The sequence below is a fragment of the Engystomops pustulosus genome, chromosome 5 (assembly GCF_040894005.1).
Source record: "Engystomops pustulosus chromosome 5, aEngPut4.maternal, whole genome shotgun sequence".
Classification (NCBI taxonomy): domain Eukaryota; kingdom Metazoa; phylum Chordata; class Amphibia; order Anura; family Leptodactylidae; genus Engystomops; species Engystomops pustulosus.
In genome coordinates, this window is record NC_092415.1 from 171,270,879 (window position 1) to 171,294,169 (window position 23,291).

The window sequence follows — 23,291 nt, forward strand, 5'->3', positions numbered from 1 at the left end:
CACAGAATCGGACAGTAATGTCTGAAAGAACACAGATTTGTTAGAAAAACAGAACTCAGATATATATATTCCCCCAACTAGAAATTTATTCAGAATAGTCTCTCGTCACAGAAGTTATGGTTTTATGGAGAAAAAAAACTAGATTTAAAAGTTAGATTTGATAAAACAGCAAAAATTTGCTAAGAAAAAATATATGTATTAAAAAGACATAGGTAAAATGCAAAGACAGATGCATACCTTAATCATGGTACGAATCATAATTTTTAACCCCTTAACTAAAAAGGCTTTTATGACTGTGCATTTTTAAGGAACATATGGACCTAGTGGTTAGAGGAATATTACTTTATTTTTCAGTGCCATAACTTGAAACATTTTGCATGACACACAGGGCTAGTTAAAAATTAACAGTTTTAGTTTTATTAGGGTTAAAGATAGAAATAGTGGAAAAAAATTTGTTTTTATGTAATGTTTAGTGTAATATTTAGTTTTAATTGTTTCAAATAATTTAGCGTAATGTTTAGTTTAAATTTTTTCTAAAAAAGAAAATTTTTGGCGCCTCTCTCCGCAACATCAACAGAAAAATAAAATGCCCAATAGAGTGTTAAAGGTAATTATAACTTTTTTTACCCCAGAAGATGAACGCTGTACTATGTAGTATATCTGCAGGCATTGATGGATTTTTAAACACAAATTAACCTTTTGTGGGCCACATCTCTTTTCATTTTAAATGTAGCAAATAAAAGTGATATTTTATGGGATAGGGATAAGGTTTCAATTGACCCCCTCAAGGTCAAAAAGTTTTCAGTCTCTCCATAACCTAGGGCTCGCTATGAAGTCAGTCGGACACCCGTCGTCTAAAAACAGTGAGCTGGAAACGAGTTACCGGTAATTGGATTTGTTATATTGTACATATGAGATGAAACTTCATTATTTCCCCCTTATGTCAACTCCGTGTCAAGTGGGCATGGAGGGCGTGAAGAGGGGCACGGCCACTGGTGGAGTGGATCTATGTGCTCACTATAGCCTGCTAACTTTCATGACTGAAAGTGTATGGGGTACCCGACGTAGAATTGTATACTGTACAGCACAGTTGCCAGATACATCTTAGGCCAGAGCCGCCTCATGTATCCATCAGCTCATGAGCGCCTGCGTATGATAAGTCCCCCACATAGAGTATGTTTGCCTCCATAACATCATCATGTTGTACAGAGCTGTTGTACAAGTCTATGGTTACAACAGACTTTGGCGGTGCAAGAAGTTTTTTTTTTTTGGTTTGTGATGTGGTTGCAGTAAAGAATGGATGTTTTGACATTATTTAGCATGTTAAAGGGGCATTCCCACCTGGGCATTCATATTCAATTCAATCCCCCTGCCAAATACATACATTTCTTTAATTGGATGTTAGTATGAAAATGAACCTGTGAAGATAATTTCCCATAAAAGTAGCCATGTTGTCCTTTAGAAACAAGATAGTTTCCCTTGGATACAACCACCACTGCTGCAGTGATTATGCAAAGAAACAAATTGTTGTTGTATCCAGGTGGTCAGGTGCCTCAATAGTTCATGCTACCCTGATTCTTAAAATATACTTCCACTACTAGTAGAAATAGTAATGATAATTTACCACTACAAATATAATCAAAGTAATAAACAATAAGGGTAGTACTTAGTTTTAATGTAATTGATGTAATACAGTAAAACAACAACTAAAAGGAAATCTACCATAAAAATCCATCATGGTAAGACAGGGGTACATACTCCTGTTTCCAGGTACTGGGACTAATCATCTTATATTTGTTATCAAATTATGCTAATGTGCCTGAGGGGCTATGGGGGTGTTTTCAGAGCCCCTCAGAGATGTCTTGTCTCTGGTTGCTACAACGAGCAGATCAGGTCTCTCTTTACCATGCACTTCATGCTGCTGCTAGATTACACTAGCAGGAAAGGAAGGAGAGAGCAGAGGGCTGGGTGAAACTCGTAATGCACATTATAACAGCCTGTGATGCTGAGACATTAAGGGGCTCTGGATACACCAGAGCCCCTCAGGTTCATTAGCATAATTTTAAAGGTTTATTTTAGAAGGGATGAATCAATGGATACAAAAATATAAAAAGATTACCACGGTCACAGAGCCTGTATCTATAAGTAAGTGTCTATAAGTAAGGCGACGGGCTGTTTTTCACGCTACCTAGCGCGTTCTCAAGCCATTGACACAAGTAAAGTGTGCTGATATCTGCCTCTCCTAAAATACCCATTTTTTGTTTGGTGCCCCAAGTTTACTATTTACACCTGCTTATTAACATGATAATAATAACATAAAATAATCACGGTGGCAAAACACGCTTTGTTTCTATGTAATACATTTCTTAGGGGAATGTTCGGTTGACATTGTTTTCTCTTTTTTCATTTTCACATATTCACTTTATTTGCAGCTCCAGAAATCTAATTTAGGCTGATTAAGTAGACAGTATCTTAGTCCAGAACATTCCTGTCTCTTGGAATTTACAATATGAGAGCAACTGGAGCTGCGGTAATTCCTCTGAGAGTTGCTTTACATCTGGTTTGCTGCAATATGTTTGTATGGGACAGTTTGATTTGTTAAACTGTTCAACCACCATAAACTTATGATTCGCTGGCCTGTACCAAAATTCTTGTAAAGGACACAGAGCGTGTAACTGCTATGGACAACTATTGCTACATGTAAAAATCACCAGGAGACTCCAAATATTTGGTATACAAGGGTTTCGATAAATTAGTCACGTAATCCACATGCTGACTGATATCTGTGGTTTGCTGACAGGTGAAATTAATGTCTGCATTATTTTTTAGGAAGGGGGTCTATTCAATGTAAGCTACAAGTCAGCACTGTCAGTCCACATACACTGATATCTGTTAGATCCAGTTTGACCGTGAAAAGTTCAAAAGTTTTTGTGATTGTATTCTGTCACAACAAGCGAATGAAAGTTTTCCACACAAAATTTTTTCCCAAATATAAGTTAAGAACCTTTACATTTGCAAAAGGAAATTGCTAAAAAGTTCATGCCTTCTATACATTATAGTAAAAAGTGAAATATTAGATGTCCAAACTACCATCTATATGTAATAAAAGGTGACATACAACACATGCACACATGTATGACGTGGTCTCAATGTGTGAACATATTTCTAATATACGGAAATTATGCTTATTTTGTAAAAAATTAAGAGTCCCCCTTAGTAACTGCTTTTATCTCTCTGTAGAGATCCATATTACAGTCTGTATAGAAGGTATATAGAACTTGACTACATGCTTAAAACTAATCCCCATGCATTTACAGATACAGCAATGAGCAGTGAGGATTAACCCTTTCTGCTGGGTTATAGTAGCATTGTTTTCTAACATAGCTTCTAATTTATCTTTCCATGCTCAGCTCATCTTTCCTTATAAAGCTGAAAGTAGAAGTAAGAGAAAAGGAGAAACTGTTATATTAGGAAATAGTACTCATTGAATATGTTAAGCTGGAAGAGCAGAATGTGTAAAAACTTACTGCTCCAAGCTGTGTAAACAAACACAGGGAATAAATGCAAATAGAAATAGATCAGAACATATAGACAAATCAATTGGTGGACTACTCTGATAGACTAAATAAATGCAACTTATATCTAAAATATGATTTGATAACATCTGAATAAATGTTTACTTTTTATACTTTTATACGTTGTTTGGCATACGGGGGATCCCATTGAAGAAAATCTAGTTGTGCTGGCTGATTTGAGTAAAACAACCTCCCGTTTTCCAAAGAAAATACTGTCAATTAAAGGGGTTTTCCGATCTTGTGTATTTTCCAGCAATTTTCATCTTCAGCTTATGAGCACCTTTAATGGGAAAAGTAGCCTGGTCCCTTAATGTCCTGCTCACTGGCTATAATTACAGGAAACACTGGATACTATGAAAAAATTGCTGTAGTGAAAATTGGGGACACTAATGATTGCTGAACATCTCTAAACATGCTGTTGTTACCAGACCATTATGAACAGTCTTTGGTATTGTCCAAGAAAAAAAGATAATAGCCGTGATGGTGATACAAGGTAAATAGGGAATATTAGGTGGATGGAAAAGTTGTGGTCAGTCACCAACAAATAATAAATACTGGTAAATGGGTTCCTCTTTGAAAGTCAAACAGAAGAAAAGCCCTGCCTTAAAATAGGAGATGGGATGAATGTGGTGTCCACGACATGAGAAGGTGATAGAGAAAACAGACAGGACATAGTATGTCATTAATATTGTTTATGCTCCGAAGCAGTGGACATTTTTGTGGATGCGCAGGAATTTCTCTTTGTCTTTTTCGGTGCTGTACTTGTTACTTCTCAGCTTTTAAATCATGAGATGCAACCTTCAGTCTCAGGGGACTCCTGCAAGTGTTCTCCTCCACATGTCACTACACGCTCATTGCCTTGTAGATAGTTTGTAGGTCTTCTAGCAGAATGGTTTGTGTGTTTGTTAAAATCATAAAATATCCAAAAAATTTTCACATTCCCATCTATTGTTTATACAAAAGGGATGAACTAATCTCAACAGAGTGAATGATGCTCATATAGCTATTAAACCTCACAGGCACCTAGATGTACCTAGTACAGGTGAGTAGGTACTATTGTACACCGGAGCATACAGTCTGGTGATTATATGGGTACCAAAATTATGAATTATTCATTATAAATGAAGGTAAAACAAAAACCAAAAATACATTCTAGTGCCAAAAAAAAAAATGTAAAAAAATTGGCAAGATTACAATACAACATATGGGGGATATTTATCAGGACCTCTGCGCACCGCCAGTGGCGCAGAGGCCCTGAAATAATCGCAAATGCTAGATTATTGCTAGCTTTTGTGATTATTTGCCCCATTTCGGTGGGGCGCGAAGAGGCGTGAAGGGGGGGCGGCGCAGCCGGCCGAACGGAGGGCGCGGCCGGACGGTAGTGGGCCGGCACGGGGCGTTACTGTCCCCGCGCCTGCGCACTTACTGCTGCCGGCAACTTTTCATACGTGAAAAGTCGCCGGCTGCGTTTTTTTCTACGCCAGGCCCTGCCTGCCGTAGGATAAACGCTACGCTGCAATCAGTCCCAATACATCGGGCTGCGAATTTGCAGCGGCGGGGCTATCAGCGTATGATAAATATCCCCCTATGTCTCCAAAACAAACCCTGAAGTAGCTACAGAAAAATTTAAAAGTAGATTTGATCTTTGCTGCGTCGCTGTGCACCAAAAAGATCTACGTGTATCTGTACCTACATCAGCAATTATTTTTGAGAACTTTTGTAAATTGGCCATATAGGTAATTAATGACCAGGCCCTTTTTGGTTTTTGCATTTTCCTTTTTTACTCACCACCTTCAAGAATCCATAATTTTTATATGTTTCCATTAAACGCCGGGAATAACCATTATTATATTTTGATAGATCGGACATTTTTTGATGCAGCAATACTTAAAATGTTTATTTATATCAGTTCTAGGGAAAGGGGGTGATTTGAATTCATAGGATTTCTTTTATTACATTTTTTTTGTTTGTTATTTTTTTAAACTATTTTTCAGACCCCCTAGGATACTTTAACCCTAGGTTGTCTGATTGATCCTACCATATACTGCCATACTACATTATGGCAGTATATGGGGATTTTACACATCATCTATTAAAATGTACTCCCCGAGAAATGACAATCTCAGCCAATATGATGGCGCCAATGCCCTGCCGGCTTTCTGTCACCAAACACGGTTTTTACACTCACCGTCTATGGAAAGAGCTGAGCCGCAGCCGACACGTCACGTGCTACTACCTCACATGTCGTTAAGGGGTTGGTCACTTCTTTACCTAATTTCCCCTTTACTTCATGGTAGATAATCCCTTAATGTTCATCAAGTGATAAGGAAATATCCAAATATACTTTCCTGGATGAGACAAGGAAAACATTGCCTCTTAGCTACCTTGTAAGGCAGCCCCCTTTACATCAAGCATGATTTTCAAGAAGCCTAATAATATGCTAGAGGACTAAAGCCAAATGAGTATATCTATTCCAAAATGAACTGATTCACAACTGTAGACAGCAATGTATTGATGTCTTTGAAACTTTGCATCAGTAGAGTTATAAGCAGTCTTGCTACCTACTTTGTGCAGACCCTTCATGGTGCTTTCTATATTTCCAGTGGCGTAACTTGAAGCTGATGGGCCCCAGTGCAAAGTTTGTGCCAAGGCCCGACTATAATGTATGGTTTATAGTACTAATCTTCTCATATGGGAAAGTGAGACCTTATAGGCCCCCAAAGCCTCTGGGGCCCGGTTGCGACCGCACCCTCTGCACCCCTTCAAGTTAAGCCCCTGTATATTTCTCTGAACTCTTCCGAATAGGTGGAGCGTGCAGCAGGAGAGTATGATTTTTTTTTTTGCACCCTCTGCCTATCTCTGTCAATGTGGAAAGACTGTGAGAAGAGTGAGTGAGAGGGAGGGGGACGTCATATGGACGTCCAGGGCAAGTGAGTGATGCTGTAGATGTGTGTGTGTATGCAGAGAGCAGCGTGCTGAGAACAAGGAAAGCCTGCAGCTTTCATAGGAGGCAAAGCTATGTCTAATAGAAGAGATTTATTGAAAAGTGGCCAACCCCTTTAGAAACTCAATAAAAACTTTTTTAACAATGAAAAAATTTGCTGCAAAAAACATGAAACTGCTAAAATCCATACAAATACAGAAAGGTAACATGATTGCAAATGTGTTAAAACTAAAATTACAATGTAATACATGTAGTTCAAGGTGAACAAGCAAGCCAGATATATGGCCTAAAAACACTCATTTAAGAGAATATATATTTATAATTGTAGGTATTTATGTCTTTTCTGGATTTTCTCAAGCTTCACATTTCCAGTTTATTGTTTTTCACCAAAATGCTTAATTTGGAAATATAACATTTTGTTAAAGTTAATTGAATTTATGAGAAAGGGATGATTGTGGACTGTAATGTGATTTAATATCTCCTGGAACTTTGTCTCAGCGCTGAGCAGTCAGAATTATTTTTACTCTGCGTGTTGTCCAAAGAAAATAGTGGCGCTGTATTTGTTTCCATAATCTTGACAGCTGATGATGTTAATGGATGCATTTATACTAGTTTAGTCAGCTAGAATCCAGTTATTTAACTCAAGTTCACTTTCATAGTTAGAATAGTGTAAGCAGCCCTGGCTCTTAGCAGGTTAGCTATGATTACTCTGTCGTCCACAATGTTAGCTGGAATGATACATTTTATGGCTCTGTTGCATGCAGATAAATTGTATTTTAATAATCTAATTAGTAAAGTTAAGACTTAATATTTTCCTTACATTTGCAAATTAGCGTATTTACTAGACTGGAGCTAAAAGTCGATTTTTTTAACCTATTTCTTAAAGCGATTTTAGTTGTGTGGATAATCTTGATTTCATAGAGCATTTTTACAAAGAAAAAAGATTTTACTTTTCATCCGAATACAGAAGTGGCTATAAATAGAATGGAAATGATAAAGTAAGGATCTACTGCTAAGGCTGCATTCACACGACCACACAAAAAAAGCCATAAATATGGGCGTACATACAGGAAGAATACGTTACCATTCATTCCTATGGGCAATACGTTAATACATTGAATGGCCGTATTTGTCACCGTAACGTACCGTAATGTATGTGAGCTTTATAAAAATATAGAGTATGTCCTATTTTCTCATGTTCTTACAGCTGTATGCTCCATTGAAGTCTATGGGAACGTATAAAATACGGGTGTCATACGTTGTAGTAGTGTAGTTTTGTATCTAGGAAGACCAGGATTTATAAGAATATGGTACAGATACGGTGACATACGGTGCAATACGTGCGCATACAGCTGAAAAATGTCATGTATATACGGGCTCAGAACTGGAGAAATCACAAGTTTGTGTGAATGTAGCCTAAGGCTGCATTTACACTGCCATATGGGGGACGTATATACTCCGTATGTATTTCCCCCATAGACACACTCCTGAATATGGCGTCATGCACCATACATCGCTACAGAGAGGGGCGGGGTGAGAAGCGCTCATCCCCCATTCCGCTCCCTGGCGCTGACTTGTGCCTGCCATGCTACGGTATGGCGGGCACACATAATACAAATTTAATACTGAAGGTAGCTGTATGGATGCATGAGTTTAAGTATTTTTAATTGTGTTTTTGGTGGCACAAAGACAAAACTATTTATATTGTTTATCATATAGAATAACTAATGTGACAAATGGTTGCATAGCTTGGATCATTAAGGACATGTTGATTTCAAATATGCTTTTCTGTAGAATTTTTTTTAAAGATATTCATTTGTTTATGTATTATTTTTTACCTGGCGGGCTTATATAACACTAAAACCCAAAAAATTATGATAGTGGGATGCCATTGCCTTAGTGGAACCTTTTCCTTCATAACCCCTTAGAGCATTGGTTTCCAACCTTTTTTTTGCCCAGGAACCGGCTGGAAATATCAATTTTCTCTATGAACCGGTGGGTGGGGGGATGTGGTCTAGTCTCATAGTTTCATAGCCAAATATGTATGTTTGCATAACCCACCTTAACTCCCTGTGTGTCTAACTTTCTGTCCCATTTACTGAAGAAGCACCCCCCCCCCACTTATATTGTCCTCTTTCCTGAACCTTGGCCCCTCCAAAGTCCCCTTTGTTTTAGCTTCCCCCACCCTCTGCTTCCAATGTCCCCTTTCCCAGCCAAACTCTGTATAAAAAATACTCACCTTCCTCATTCCCCTGCAGTAGTCTTCTCTTCCTTCACTTCTCTTCCACATTAATGCATGGTTCTATTGTCGGTAGATACACATTTGCCTAGTTTTGCTATGTTGCTGGGGGACTTTCGGGAAACAACAAGGAGGATAAGGCTTGATGTCCTGCTTCTCCCCACTTCTTCTAATTGTCTGTGTACATTTTTTTTTATAAATTGCAGAATAAGCTGACTTCTATAATTGCTTAGGGTCCCCCAAAAGACTGGACCGTCAAGCTATTGCATGGGTTGAGTTATGGGTAATTCCACTCCTGTTCTTTCTCTATAGCAGTGTGACCTCATTGAATGCCAGGCAGTTATTGTTCTGTAGCTTTCTGACTATGTCTGTAAGTTTCTGATTATGGATTCTTCTCTTTTTCATAGAAAAACAAAGATGGACAAATGTTTTATCAACAGTCATTGTGGGTAAGGTGACAACATCTCTTATGTCTATTGGATTAATACACAACTTTATTTCAAAAAGTTGATTGCAAACACTTTTATGTGTTTTATGTACAATGTTTGTGCGCCACTTACAGTCAAGAAAGAGAACACGAAACATCAGAAAACCAGTCTTAGAGCCACAACACACAACACACCCCATCATGTAATTATATATTTAAAGGAAATCTACCATCATAATGAAGCATTACTTACTAGGTGCACTTACACATAGATCCAGGCACCGTGACTGTGGTAATCTTTTATTAGTAATCCACAGCCTCCTCCCTTTCAAAATCAAATTTTAACATTATACTAATGAGGTTGTTACTAGGGCCCCTCCATACTTTGGCTTCAGAGGCTGTTACACTGTCTCGCCTTTCCCTCTGCCCTCACTGCTGCAGAGGAAGTTTCAGCACACAGTGGGAGAAGGGAAGTTCTCCTGCAAAGTGTAACAGCCCCTGAAAATGCAGAACAGAAGGGCTCTGCAGATCCATTAACATAACTTTAAAAGTTGATTCTAGAAGGAAGGAGGCCATAGATAACAAATATAAGAAGATCACCACAGCCACAGTGCCTGGATCTATGTGTAATGTCCTTGCTTTATTATGCTTAATTTTAATGGTGGATTTCCTAGTGGAGCATCAATGGCTATAATATATGCTGAGTGGATTATTTATACACTTTAGGGGGAATTCATTACAACTTTGTCTGGTTTATTCTACTTTTTGAGACCTGTCTTAGATGCCAGGCACATCTTATAACTTCATTTGCATATTGTATGTGTGACATGCAAATTAGAAATTCATTGAAGCTTTCGGCATGACAAAAATGTATAAAGCAGAGGCAATTTGCTTTGCACTCTTGACTTCTTTATATCTTAGGTCTAAGCCCCCTGCTATGCCTTACAATAGCCTCACAATGGGAAGCTATTAAAGACTAATGCACAACAGCCAGTGTCACTGTGTTACATCACTGTAGGGTCGCAGATTCTGTTGAAGTGCACAATTCTGGACTGAGTTATCGACGTACAATAAGATCACGCAGTAAGATGCTTAAAAATAGTTTTATTGTTACATTTATGTCTGGTAATTATTGCAGGTCTGGAATGAACACTAGTAAATATATACATTTTATTGTGTCCTTGAAATCCGTGGATAAACATAGCTTGTCTGTCCAGCAGTCTTACCCCTAATCTCTCACACTGCCCTTATTGAGAAAATTGTCTAGCCAGGTATTCTGTGGCACAGCGTGTACCCTTTGATGAGCCTCCTTATTAATTAAGCATTGCATACTTAGCAAGGCACCTATACATAGCAGGACTCCATGTATGAAAAGGGACCAGGCTATGTGATAAAGGGTGTGGCTTAGTAGACAGTGGGCTTGGTCTAAGTTGCAAAACTGTTTTCCAAAAAGTCTCATTTAGGTTTAATCTAAGCCAAGTAGTAAGAGGTGCAGTGGCGTAACTAGGAGAGGCTGGGCCCCATAGCAGATTTCTGCATGGGGCCCCCCTTCCCCTTAAAAAAATATACATATTTAGGCAGCATTCACATAAACGTGTGCCCGCCCGGCTATAGCCTGGCAGGCACAAGTCTGGCGCGCTGGAGAGGAGGAGAGGTATATCCGGCAGCAAATTTGCAGTCAGATATACATCCCTCATATGTTCTTGTGAATGTTCCCTTATACCGACATGTTTATACAATTACACAAATTTATACACTGATATATACACACCTTAATATACTTATATACACATAAAGTTCTACACTCGTATACTATATTCAGTATATAGAGCATATACATACATACTATAAGCACAGCGTATACAAAAACACACACATAGTATATATATATATATATATATATATATATATATATATATATATATATACACAATATACACAGTATATACATATATACACAGTATACACATATATACACAGTATACACATATATACACAGTATACACAGTATACACATATATACACAGTATACACATATATACACAGTATATACATATATACACAATATACACAGTATATACATATATACATATATACACAGTATACACATATATACACAGTATACACAATATACATATCTACACAGTATATACATATATACATATATACACAGTATATACATATATACACAGTATACACAGTATATACATATATACACAGTATATACATATATACACAATATACACAGCATATACATATATACACAATATACACAGCATATACATATATACACAGCATATACATATATACACAATATACACAGCATATACATATATACACAATATACACAGCATATACATATATACACAATATACACAGTATATACATATATACACAATATACACAGTATATACATATATACACAGTATATACACAATATACACAGTATATACACAATATACACAGTATATACATATATACACAATATACAAATATATACACAATATACACAGTATATACATATATACACAATATACACAGTATATACATATATACACAGTATATACACAGTATATACATATATACACAGTATATACACAGTATATACATATATACACAGTATATACACAATATACACAGTATATACATATATACACAGCATATACATATATACATATATACACAATATACACAGTATATACATATATACACAGTATACATATATATACACAATATACACAGTATATACATATATACACATATATACACATATATACACATATACACAGTATATACATATATACACAATATACACAGTATATACATATATACACAGTATACACAGTATATACATATATACACAGTATACACATATATACACAGTATATACAGTATATACATATATACACAATATACACAGTATATACAGTATATACATATATAAACAATATACACAGTATATACATATATACACAATATACACAGTATATACAGTATATACATATATACACAATATACACAGTATATACATATATACACAATATACACAGTATATACATATATACACAGTATACACATATATACACAGTATATACATATATACACAGTATATACAGTATACACATATATACACAATATACACAGTATATACATATATACACAATATACACAGTATATACACAGTATACACATATATACACAGTATACACATATATACACAGTATATACATATATACACAATATACACAGTAAATACATATATATATACAATATATACATATACACAGATAAATACATAAGTGTATACTTACCTTTTAGGATGTTTGGGTGATCACCTGGCTGTGGCGTCAGGTGGGTGTTCCGGTGGTTGTGCGGGCGGGTGTTCGGGCAGGAGGGGGGGGTGCGTGCGCTCGGGCCGGGGGGGGGGGGGGCGGGAGAGGGGGATTCGTTTCCCGGGCGGGAGGGGAAGGGGGCTGTTCACCGGGCGGGAGGATGGGGGGCGTGGTCGGGTGGTTGTCAGCTGTGCCGCTATGCAGGGGGTAGGCGGGCCGCGGTCACGTGTGTCGGCGGACGGGTAAGGGAGGTGGGAGGCGGCTGGTGGGCCGCAGGCGGGCGGGTCAGGGAGGTGGCAAATGGGAGTTTCAGGTACTGAGCGATCCATGAGAGGTGGGTGGGCCAGGAGACAGGTGGGCGGAAGCCGGGACCGAGAGGAGGGGCCCGGGGACACATCTGCCAGGCACCCAGCAGTGTATTCACGGACCACTTGGCAAAGCACTGCACACAGGGTCCGTGCATCCCCGGGCCCCTGAACCTCAAGGGCCCCGTAGCAGCTGCTACGGCTGCTACGGCGGTAGTTACGCCACTGAAGAGGTGAGTGACAGATTCATCATTCAGCAACAGACACTGTGATAAACCTGGTGAATTTTGTTGATTTTGTAGTCCTCCTTTATGTTAAATCTCATCTGTTTACCTATAAATCAAATCTGCTAAACAGCAGAGATGAGTCACTTTAACAGGCTAAACAGGTATCTATTTAAAGGGCTGTCCGAGAGTTGTGAAAAAAAAATAAAGGTGGGTGGAGGGGGCTGCTTAAAAAAAAATAAAGATCTTTTTACCTTCCGGTGCCCTCCGGTGTCCCGCGCTGTTTTCGCTCTGGTCCGGCCGCCATGTAAACAAACATAGCCGCCGGAGCAGCGCAGGACTCAGCTTCCGGCCGGCCGTTGCCTGGCCACGCCTACCCGTCTCTATTCACAGCATTGTGAATGGGGGCCGGAAGGTTGTCGGGTCTGGTGGAAGCTGAGTCCTGCGGAGGGCACCGGAAGGTAAGTAGATCTTTATTTTTTTAAGTAGCCCCCTCCGGCAACCTTTAGTTTTTTTTTTCATTACTCTCGGGCAACCCCTTTAAAGATAAGAATCTCATCTTTCAAAATCACATTAGGCTTGTGGTTCAGTGAGCTACAGAAAATGAGATACGGACAGTTAAAGAAATAGGCGTGAACTGCATATGATGGCACCCAAACCTCCCCCCTGATGTACAGTTCACTTACATGAATGGTGATGGTTTTTGTTTCTTTAAAATTACCGTATACCCCTTCAAATACTGCTGCTTAAACACTGAGGTCATATCGACATAAGCATATTTAATATCATGGTACTGTCCATGATCCAAAGAAGATGATTCAATATGGAACCTTCATGTGAATGAAGCCAAGGATTACAGGGTTATAGGTAAATTCTACTTCTCAAACAAAAGAGCGCATTGTTTACCCGACTTACTGATGACCCCTAGTTAAAGACGGACCTCTCTGCCCACTGTGACCTCCGTTGAAGTCTCTGGATGTTACTATAGTCCCAGACTGCAATGATCAGCTGTAAGGTGTCTGTAGTGAAGCTTTATTGATAATCCTTGGTCCCATTACAGCAAAAAAATTTGAAACTCCAATTGTCACTGGGGCAAAAAAATTTTTTTTGTGTGGATCTACAATTATAAAATATACACTTTCGACTTACATCCAAATTCAACTTAAGAACAAACCTATGGAACCCATCTTGTATGTAACCCGGGGACTGTCTGTATATTGTATTTCTTTACCAGATTGATGAGATGCAGATAGAGACACCCCGTCTTCTCTAAACTACAATTCATATTTCCATTTCAATGATTGTTCAGTCATTCGGTTTCCCGATTCTCTGTGCTGAACTCAGAAAGCAGCAAATTGAGTTGTAATTGATGCAATGAAATATGTTGTGCAATGGAGCTTTGTAACAATCTGAGCTCTAACTGATCATTAAAACACTTATTAGGTCTCCAGGCATGTTTCTCCTGCCCTATAACATACCCCAGGTGCTGCACCCAAGTACTTGTGGTCAAAACCTAATGAAAACAATAAAACCCTTTGTTTTAGGCTGGCTGATTATTTAATCTCTAGTTTTCCAGTTTTGGTTTATAACAAACATTAACAATTTTTAGAGAATTGCTTTGATCATACGTGACCCTTTTTTCACTGTGCAGCCAAGCAATCAGCTTTGCAGTGAACTGTGGTATAAAGTTCACTGTTGCTTGAAAACATTTTTTTTAATGTCATTTAAGTATGTGTTGTGCCTTTCTAAGAGATCTTGATTATAAGCTAAGCACATGTATATTTTTAGGCAATTTAGTTCTGTACATCAAGCTTTGTAGGTTGGGTCAATTATCGCTGACATTGCTTTAAGCTTTTTTTTTCTCTAAATCTGTAAATGGACCAAATATTCAGAATAAACACATTCTAGAAAGGATTAAAAAATGTCTTAAATAACATTTTAATGACAGGTACATTATTATAGTATAAACGTATCATTATAGCATGTAAGGCTGGAAAAAGACCCAAGTCAATCAAGTCCAACTTTTAATAGTTCATGCAGTACCCGGGGGTGTATACCATCTGGGTCCGGTGATTTGTCTATTTTAGTGGTTGCGAGGCAGCGCCGTACCTCTTCCTCGGTTTAACTTTTGATATTCCAAAGAGAATTTACATCATTCCTCATCAAGTCTTCCACCATGGGATTTTCCTGGGTAAAGACAGTTGAGAAGGCGACATTCAGTAGATTGGTCCTTTCCACATCTCCCTCCACCATGACCACACCCTCCGTTTTTAGTTTCCTATCGTTTATATACTTGAAAAATAATTTGGGATTATTTTTCCTTGGCAATATTTCTCTCAGTCTCTATTTTTGCTGCCTTATCTGTTTCTTAGAGAATTAATTTTTCTCTCTATAATCCTGTAATGCCTCATCGCTTACCTTCACGTTTTAGCACTTTTAGCACCATATCTTTCTCATTTATTGCTCGCCTTACAGTACCAGTTAATCACATTGGCTTTTTCTTGTTTTTCTTATGCTTTTTCCAATATGGTATGTGTTTCTCATAGCCCTTTTTTTAGAATGTTTTTTTAAGTATATTGTCACAAAATATATACTGCAACATTTTAGTTTTTTTTTTAGTCTTACTTCCTTGGGTTTGATGTTGTTTTCTAAACTAACTGAAAAGCCCCTTGTTGGAGGAAGGATTAAAGGGAAGCTGTCAATAGACATTGACCTAATAAACCACTATGTTGTCAAATGTCAACTTCCAGTTTTTGTTTCTTTCACAAACCAGTGTGGTGGCATCACTCGGAAAATCAATTTTGAAGTGAGATGTAACTTTTTTGTAAAAAAATGTAATGCACTACAAAATTATACTGGTATTTGTATTGAAATAGAAGTATTAATAGGATATGTTCAGCTCACCTCTGGCATGCAAGACATTATAGCAGTGGTTCTCAACCTGTGGGTCGGGACCCCAGCGGGGGTCGAACGACCAAAATCGGGGGTCGTCTAAAGCCATCGGAGCTGAAATTTTACTGTGTTTTTACTGCGAGTTGCATTGTTTGGGGTCACCACAGCATGAGGAACTGTATTGCGGGGTCATAGCATTAGAAAGGTTGAGAACCACTGCATTATAGGAAGACTCCAACTTCTTGTGGACAATAAACAGTAGGAACCGCATAAAAGCATATCGGCTGACGCGTTTCACAGTGCACTGGTCTTTAATCTTAGATCATGAATGAGAACCAGTACTTTTTTGTACAAAGCAATCATTGAGTTAATACGGGAATGGTGGGGAAGAATTCGGTACCAAACATCTGCTTAAAGGACATCTACCACCAGAATGAAGGATTGTTAATGAGGAACACTACATACTGGGATGTGCCCTCTCTGGCTCTTCTTTTTGCTTCCTATGCCCTTGTTTTGAAGAATAAAAACAGCTTTAAAAATTATGCAAATGCATAAGGGACACCAGGCTCCATTAACACTTATGGATTCTGACGCCCCTCAGGCTCATTTGCATAATTTTACGAATCCTTTTTTGTTAAAAACCAGGGCAAATGAAGCTAAAACAAGAGCAGATCCTGACAGAGGAGGCACACACCAGTATGTCATAAGCATGGAGCTCACCCATGGATGACACGCAGGAAGCAAATAATAGTCAACAAGACCTTCCTTTGTGTCCTGTATACCTGTACAATCTGTGCAGGTAGTCTTAAACTCATTAGTTCAGACATACAATATAACAAACTCTAGGGTGCTTTGTGGGAACAGCGGGAACCCATTACCTACTGGTTCCCTGCAAAGCTTTGGCTGCACCAATGGAGCCAGTGGAGCCCTTTCCTAAGTGATCTTGGATTCTCATTGGTAAATTCATACAGTGCTGCAGAAAAACATAATATAGTACAATGTCTTAATAAATGGGTGTAAAAACTGCACCTCCTTTTCACTTGTATAAATGTACATAACTACAATAAAGACTGAAACAAGTTACACTTACAGAGATAATCAATTATTACCTAAAACATAGCTCTTAATATATTCAGGAGAGATATAGAGATATATACTTACATGGAGAATCGTTAGATATGCATCGGGTCCTTTGAGGTGCAATGGCTATTCTGCCCCTTATTTTTGCCCAGAATCATAAACTTAAGATAACTTGTACCCTCCTCCCAAATCACTTCCCTGAGGCATAAAAAACATAATAACATAATGCACAAATATACCCAGAAATCACAACCCTATTAATTACAGCCTACATTTTGATCTAACATATGAATTTTTATAATTGAGCAACATACCCAATAATACATTGAATGAAAGTTGTTTTGTTGTTATTTTTGGTCTTTAGAACCTTATACAGCTGAAAAGATCACTTGACTTTCTTGGCAGACGGTCGATGACAAAGCCAGATGAATAATGTTGTTATTGAAATTCGCCTACATCTCCTTCTCCACATTCTAGTCTCTCCCACAGTCTAAAAATGAGTTAATGAAGGCTAGAGCTTTTGTAACAATTTTGTCCAAATGAAAAAGTCTGAGAGTTTGTGGAATAAAATTCTGAGAGTCTTGAGAGTTTGTGGAATAAAATTGTGTGTTGTTACTGCATGTGAATGGGTTTTAGGTTCGCTTCTATGTATGTGGTAGATAACATGTTGGGGTTTTTATTAAATTTACCTGGGCTTTGAAGGACTAGTTACAAGGTACTCTGCCCACCTGCAAGTTATTGCTGGTTACTTTCATAATCTGGAGGTTACTTTTATAAACTAATAATGGACATAACAATAGACAATTTTGACCTTAGTTAAAATTTTAGGGTTAAAGGGGCTGGCCACCCTGATGTTCAATAATTTTAATTGTGCCCATTTGATTCAAATAAAGTTATTCCTCCAGCATGTGCCAGTACCATGTAATAAATTCATTTACCCGGGCCCTTCTTTTTCTTCCTCTTGCGTCACCGGGCTTCCAGGATGTTGCCTGAGTAGGTAGCATTAGCCGGGTGCCATATTTTTGGTGATGAAGCTCTGCACATGCGCAGTGTTTCTCGAGCCCTACAACAATAGTATCAGCCTCTTTGATGTATTTAATGCATCACCACTAGAGATGAGCGAGCACTAAAATGCTCGGGTGCTCGTTATTCGAGACAAACTTTTCCTGATGCTCGAGTGCTCGTCTCGAATAACGAGCCCCATTGAAGTCAATGGGAGACTCGAGCATTTTTCAAAGGGGCCATGGTTCGGGAATAAAATGTGTTAATTAATTGAAAAAGAATGTCTTCTGATAAGTTAGCAGATGTATGCAAACATCTGCAATCTATTCTTCACTGTTCCGCGCGTATATTATCTCCCGACAAGTTAGCAGATGTGAAGAACAGTGAAGAATAGAATAAAAACAGTGAACACAGGATCATTTAAGTGAAAAACACAGTGAAGAACACAGTGAAGAATAGATTACAGATGTTCGGCACATCTGCTTACTTGTCGGGAGATACGCTGCCCCGGGATCCGCTGCTCTTCTTCCACTGAAGTCTCCCCGATGTCTCCGTGCCGCTGCCCGATGTCTCCGTGCCGCTGCCCGATGTCTCCGTGCCCCGATGTCACCGTGCCCCGATGTCACCGTGCCCCGATGTCTCCGTGCCCCGATGTCTCCGTGCCCCGATGTCTCCGTGCCCCTATGTCTCCGTGCCCCTATGTCTCCGTGCCCCGATGTCTCCATGCCCCGATGTCTCCGTGCCCCGATGTCTCCGTGCCCCGATGTCTCCGTGCCCCGATGTCTCCGTGCCCCGATGTCTCCGTGCCCCGATGTCTCCGTGCCCCGATGTCTCCGTGCCTCTATGTCTCCGTGCCCCTATGTCTCCGTGCCGCTCCGTGCTGCTGCCCGATGTCTCCGTGCTGCTCCCCGGTGTCTCTGTCCTGCTCACCGTGTTCTTCAATGTGTTCTTCACACATATATATTGTTCTTCACATACTATTTTGTTCGCACCGTTCCGCGCGTATCTTCCGACAAGTAAGCAGATGTGCCGAACATCTGTAATCTATTCTTCACTGTGTTCTTTACTGTGTTTTTCACTTAAATGATCCTGTGTTCACAGTGTTCACTGTTTTTATTCTATTCTTCATTGTTCTTCACAGTGTTATTTTAATTTAATGCTCGATCTCGAGCAGGGGAAATACTCGTCCGAGCAACGAGCCGTTTCGAGTACCTTAATACTCGAACGAGCATCAAGCTCGGACGAGTATACTCGCTCATCTCTAATCACCACCCATTGATAGGTATGCGACTTGGTGATTGTTTATATCAGATTGACGCAACACTACTTGGGGAGGATCTATTCAGTTGCACTGATACCCTCCACTTCTACCCTCTTGTGTTTTTTTCCATATCTATTAGCTTAGTATTTGTTGGTTACTTGATCAACAGCACATATAGACAGGACAATTCTGAAGCACAAGTGGTCCTAGAACCAGTAATTTCCGATACTTGCCCTGATTATCAGCCATTGTAAAAGCCCCTCAAGTTTACGATACCTCCAACCCATTGTTCTGAGTAAAATCATAAAACAGGTGAAATAGAGTTGTTTCTCATGATATTTTACAAGAAAAAGTTAGACAACACCTAAAAAGCTAATTTTGGCACCATAAAGAAATATAGCCTTCTTTACAGATTTGTAAAAATACCTCATGGAGGAAAACAGTAATTAAAGTTTGAGGTGAATGAATTGTTAAGCTTTTGGCCTAATAATATGTTAATAAAAAATGATTGTAAGGGGCTAGGTGCTGCAACATTCTCTTTTAATAAGACTTTCAGCAACATTCACAGTTTAATAGGATATTATTTGGCACAACATATTGGATTTGAAGATAAGATTCCAGTAACGTCTGGAGAGCTACATGATGATAAGGAATAGAAACAATGTTTAACTAGAGATCTCATGTATTTCAGATATACAATATTACTCCATTGTCTCTCCTTGTCTCTTACCTATATATGTGTTGAACCTCTTTGAATCCCAAAGTCATATTGAAAGGCGACCTTCTTGGTGGGTGGCCACGTAATGAAGAAGCCAGTATGAATAATATTCTATTCCTAATACGGGTATTTTCACATGACAAAAACACAACTCACAAAAATGTCCTTTCGGATTACCAGGGCAAGACATTGATTAATACCATGGAAGGAAAATTGTCAACTTGAAATGACTGGAATTCCCCTTTAAGTATACCATCTTTAACAGATTTCATTTAACAAAATAATTCATTTGAATCCATATTAAAAGACATTTATTCCTAGTATGCATCCATTACTGTCTCAGAATTACAGATTAATTTAGTTTTTTTATATGTGTGCAATCCTTGTTTATATGACCAACTGTTCCAGTACGAAGAGAAAATTGTGAGTGAAGTCTCTGCCAAGATTTCCTTATAAAACCAGGCAAAAATGAAGCGGCACTTAAAGTAAATGCTTTGTGGACAAGATTTTGGCTCAGATTCCCACAGCACAAAATCTTATAATTTGTGTTGAAATAATTCAGTCACGACTCAGTATAATAGAAATTATATTGTAATATAATGGCCTGACATCTTGGGTCAGATTTTGTAATAATGGATTCTGTCCATCCATTTGCCTATCTAACTATCTGAGAGAAAAGGTAAAAAGCGGGCAGCACTCCGGGGTTCCAGATAAAAAAAAAAGATGATCTTTTTGAATCTGGAAGCCCGGAGTGCTGCCCACTTTTTACCTTTTCTGTCTACAAGAGGACCAAGCCAGGAGCTATGGGGGCGCTGTACCCCTCCTTGTAAGGAGTTTTCATAACTGTGCTAAACTTTATTACTATTTATTACTATCTATCTCTAACTTATGGACTTCAGGAAGTCCATTTTAGTTTAAATAGTATCATCTTTGCTTAGATCTTAAAAGCACACCTGTCACCAGGAATGTCATTTTTAGCTTGTGACAGCTTCCAATAAAATGCCTTTGTCAGCATTTTGAATCATGTCACCATTTTATAAAACTTTACTTCACATTACCGAGCTCTTTGCCAGCAGCGTGTGGTGAGTCCCAGGGAATAAGGGCAGTGGGTGGCGGCAGTGGGTGGCGGTAGCGGCGGCTTGCTTCTCAGTCTTCTCATGCAATCTTCCTCTATTCCAAAACATCCTTCTTTCCCCTGCCTGTTCAATTCACATGACAGGAATTGGGGAGAGAGCTGGGTGAGTGTGGAGGTGAGGAGACTGAGGCACTGGCATACAGGCTGCTGGAGCTGTCCCACCCCTATGTCTCACCACATGCTGCTGGTAGGTAATATGAAATAAAGTTTTATAAAAAACTGAAATGATTCAGAATGCTAACAAAGGAATTTATCAAATCTACAATACCATCTTTCATAAAAATACAGAAAGTATGGGTGTGGGAGTCAATGCCAAATTGTGGTCCATAACAATGGAATGTCAGCCCAAACTGCTACTTTTTATATTAACAAGCTTCACACACATTTACAAAATTCATGAAGAACAATTCAGCTACTTATAAGTAATAAATAATTAAGAAGATGTTTCCTTAAATTAATTAAAATATGATATTTTCCTACGGCAGCACAATTTAATTAGAATTCAAAAGGCATTACATTCAATTTAACATCCAGTAATTCCATCTATACTTCCAGTCTACTTTGTATTCATAGTGAAGTTATGGTTGGGGCAATAAAATTAATAAAGCTTCTAATCACCTCTCTCCACCTGTCACAGTCGGCCTTTGTGCGTCCTAATCACGTCTGTTTGCCAACTACAGCAGGAGTTTTACGTTGTGGCAGGTATACATAGACCGAGCAGTGCCACAGCAGAATGGGAGTACAGAGAGAGGTGAGTTTATTACTTTTAAAACCCCACCCTCCATATATAAAAAACATCTATTCCTTCAATCACTATAGATTTTCTAGTTGGGGTTCCAGTTGGTTTTCTTGTCTATAGTACATTTTTGTTGTTTATGTTACGTTTTGGAGGTTTAGGTTTCCTTTATGGATAGTAAGACCCATACCTATTTGTTGTTGGTTTAAATGTTTAGTGATAGTTTTAGGGAAAGATAGAAAACTAATGAATACGTTTTTGTCACTTTCTTTAATTTGTAATTTGTTTATTCTACTATCTAAGTGCCATCATTTATTCATTCAGGGGCGTAACTACAGCGGTAGCAGCCATATCAGTTGCTTTGGGACCCATGGTCTCAGAGGGCCCAGCCACCAACCTGCCAAAATAAAGATGCATGTGTACCAGTATATACATATTATGCAGCCCATTGTGCAGCATTATATGTATATAACAAGTGTGAGATAAGAAATGTTTGTTAGATACGTAGACTCCCCTCAGATTTGTATTCTAGATGCAGAGAGGGAATGGGTACTGTCTTTCACATAGTTTCAATAGTCTGTTCAGAACTATTGGATGGACATTCATTCCTACATTAACGAGCGTCTGGGTCACTTGGGTGTCTGCTCCCCTCGGGTGTGTCTTCTGGACCTGGTAAGTGACATTATTCAGGCTAAATTTGAGAGGGCTCTGTTTAGTAGACTTATAGGGGCATATTTATTGTGGATATTTTATCCACGCGCCCGGCCGAGTGGAGGGCAAGCCCGTCCGGTAGTGGGCTGGCGCGGGGCATTACTGACCACTCGCAGGCGTACTCGCTGCCTGAAAAGTCGCCGGCTGCATTTTGTGGCGTAGAATAAACACTGCGCAGTAGCCTGCCCGATACATCAAGATACGAGCGCCAACGTATGATAAATATCCCCCCTTATGTTCTATGGTAGGAAGGTTATTTTTCTGAATTGGAAGCCCCCAAAGCACCCTACATTAGCCAAAGGGATCGCGCTGATTAATGTGGAACTCACTTACACTGCTAGAGGTACTCCGGATTATTTCTCTTTGATCTGAGATGCGTGAGTGGCAGCCTAGACTGCTTCGGCTACGGAGGAGTAGCTCCGTCTGTGTGAGGTATGAATGGTTGGGTGAATGAGTGTTCTCCGCCTTAGGTAAGGGGGTGTCTCTCGCGCGGCAACTATCTACCTTTTCTTGTATCACTGGCTGATATAATTATTCTATGCGAAGATTTTTGTGCTGATTGCTTATCTTATATGACTGTACCTTGTACTTCCCTGAGGTGGATGTTTGCATTTTGTACACTGCTATGTTTTTGGAAAATAAAAATAAAGTCTTCAAAAAAAAAAAAAAAAGATAAAGTCATATCTGTTGCCTCTGATACTCCCCTAAGC

General features: G+C 38.9%; 1 protein-coding gene across 3 annotated transcripts in view; it reads left to right on the plus strand.

Annotated features, from left to right (window-relative positions):
- The window catches only part of HDAC9 (histone deacetylase 9), a 344,873-nt gene that overhangs the window by 110,363 nt on the left and 211,219 nt on the right, over positions 1 to 23,291 (plus strand). For all 3 annotated transcript variants that reach the window (XM_072153802.1, XM_072153804.1, XM_072153803.1), the window contains one exon: positions 9,166 to 9,207. In XM_072153802.1, the coding sequence (XP_072009903.1) occupies positions 9,166 to 9,207 (42 nt within the window). The remainder of the gene's footprint in view (positions 1 to 9,165; positions 9,208 to 23,291) is intronic.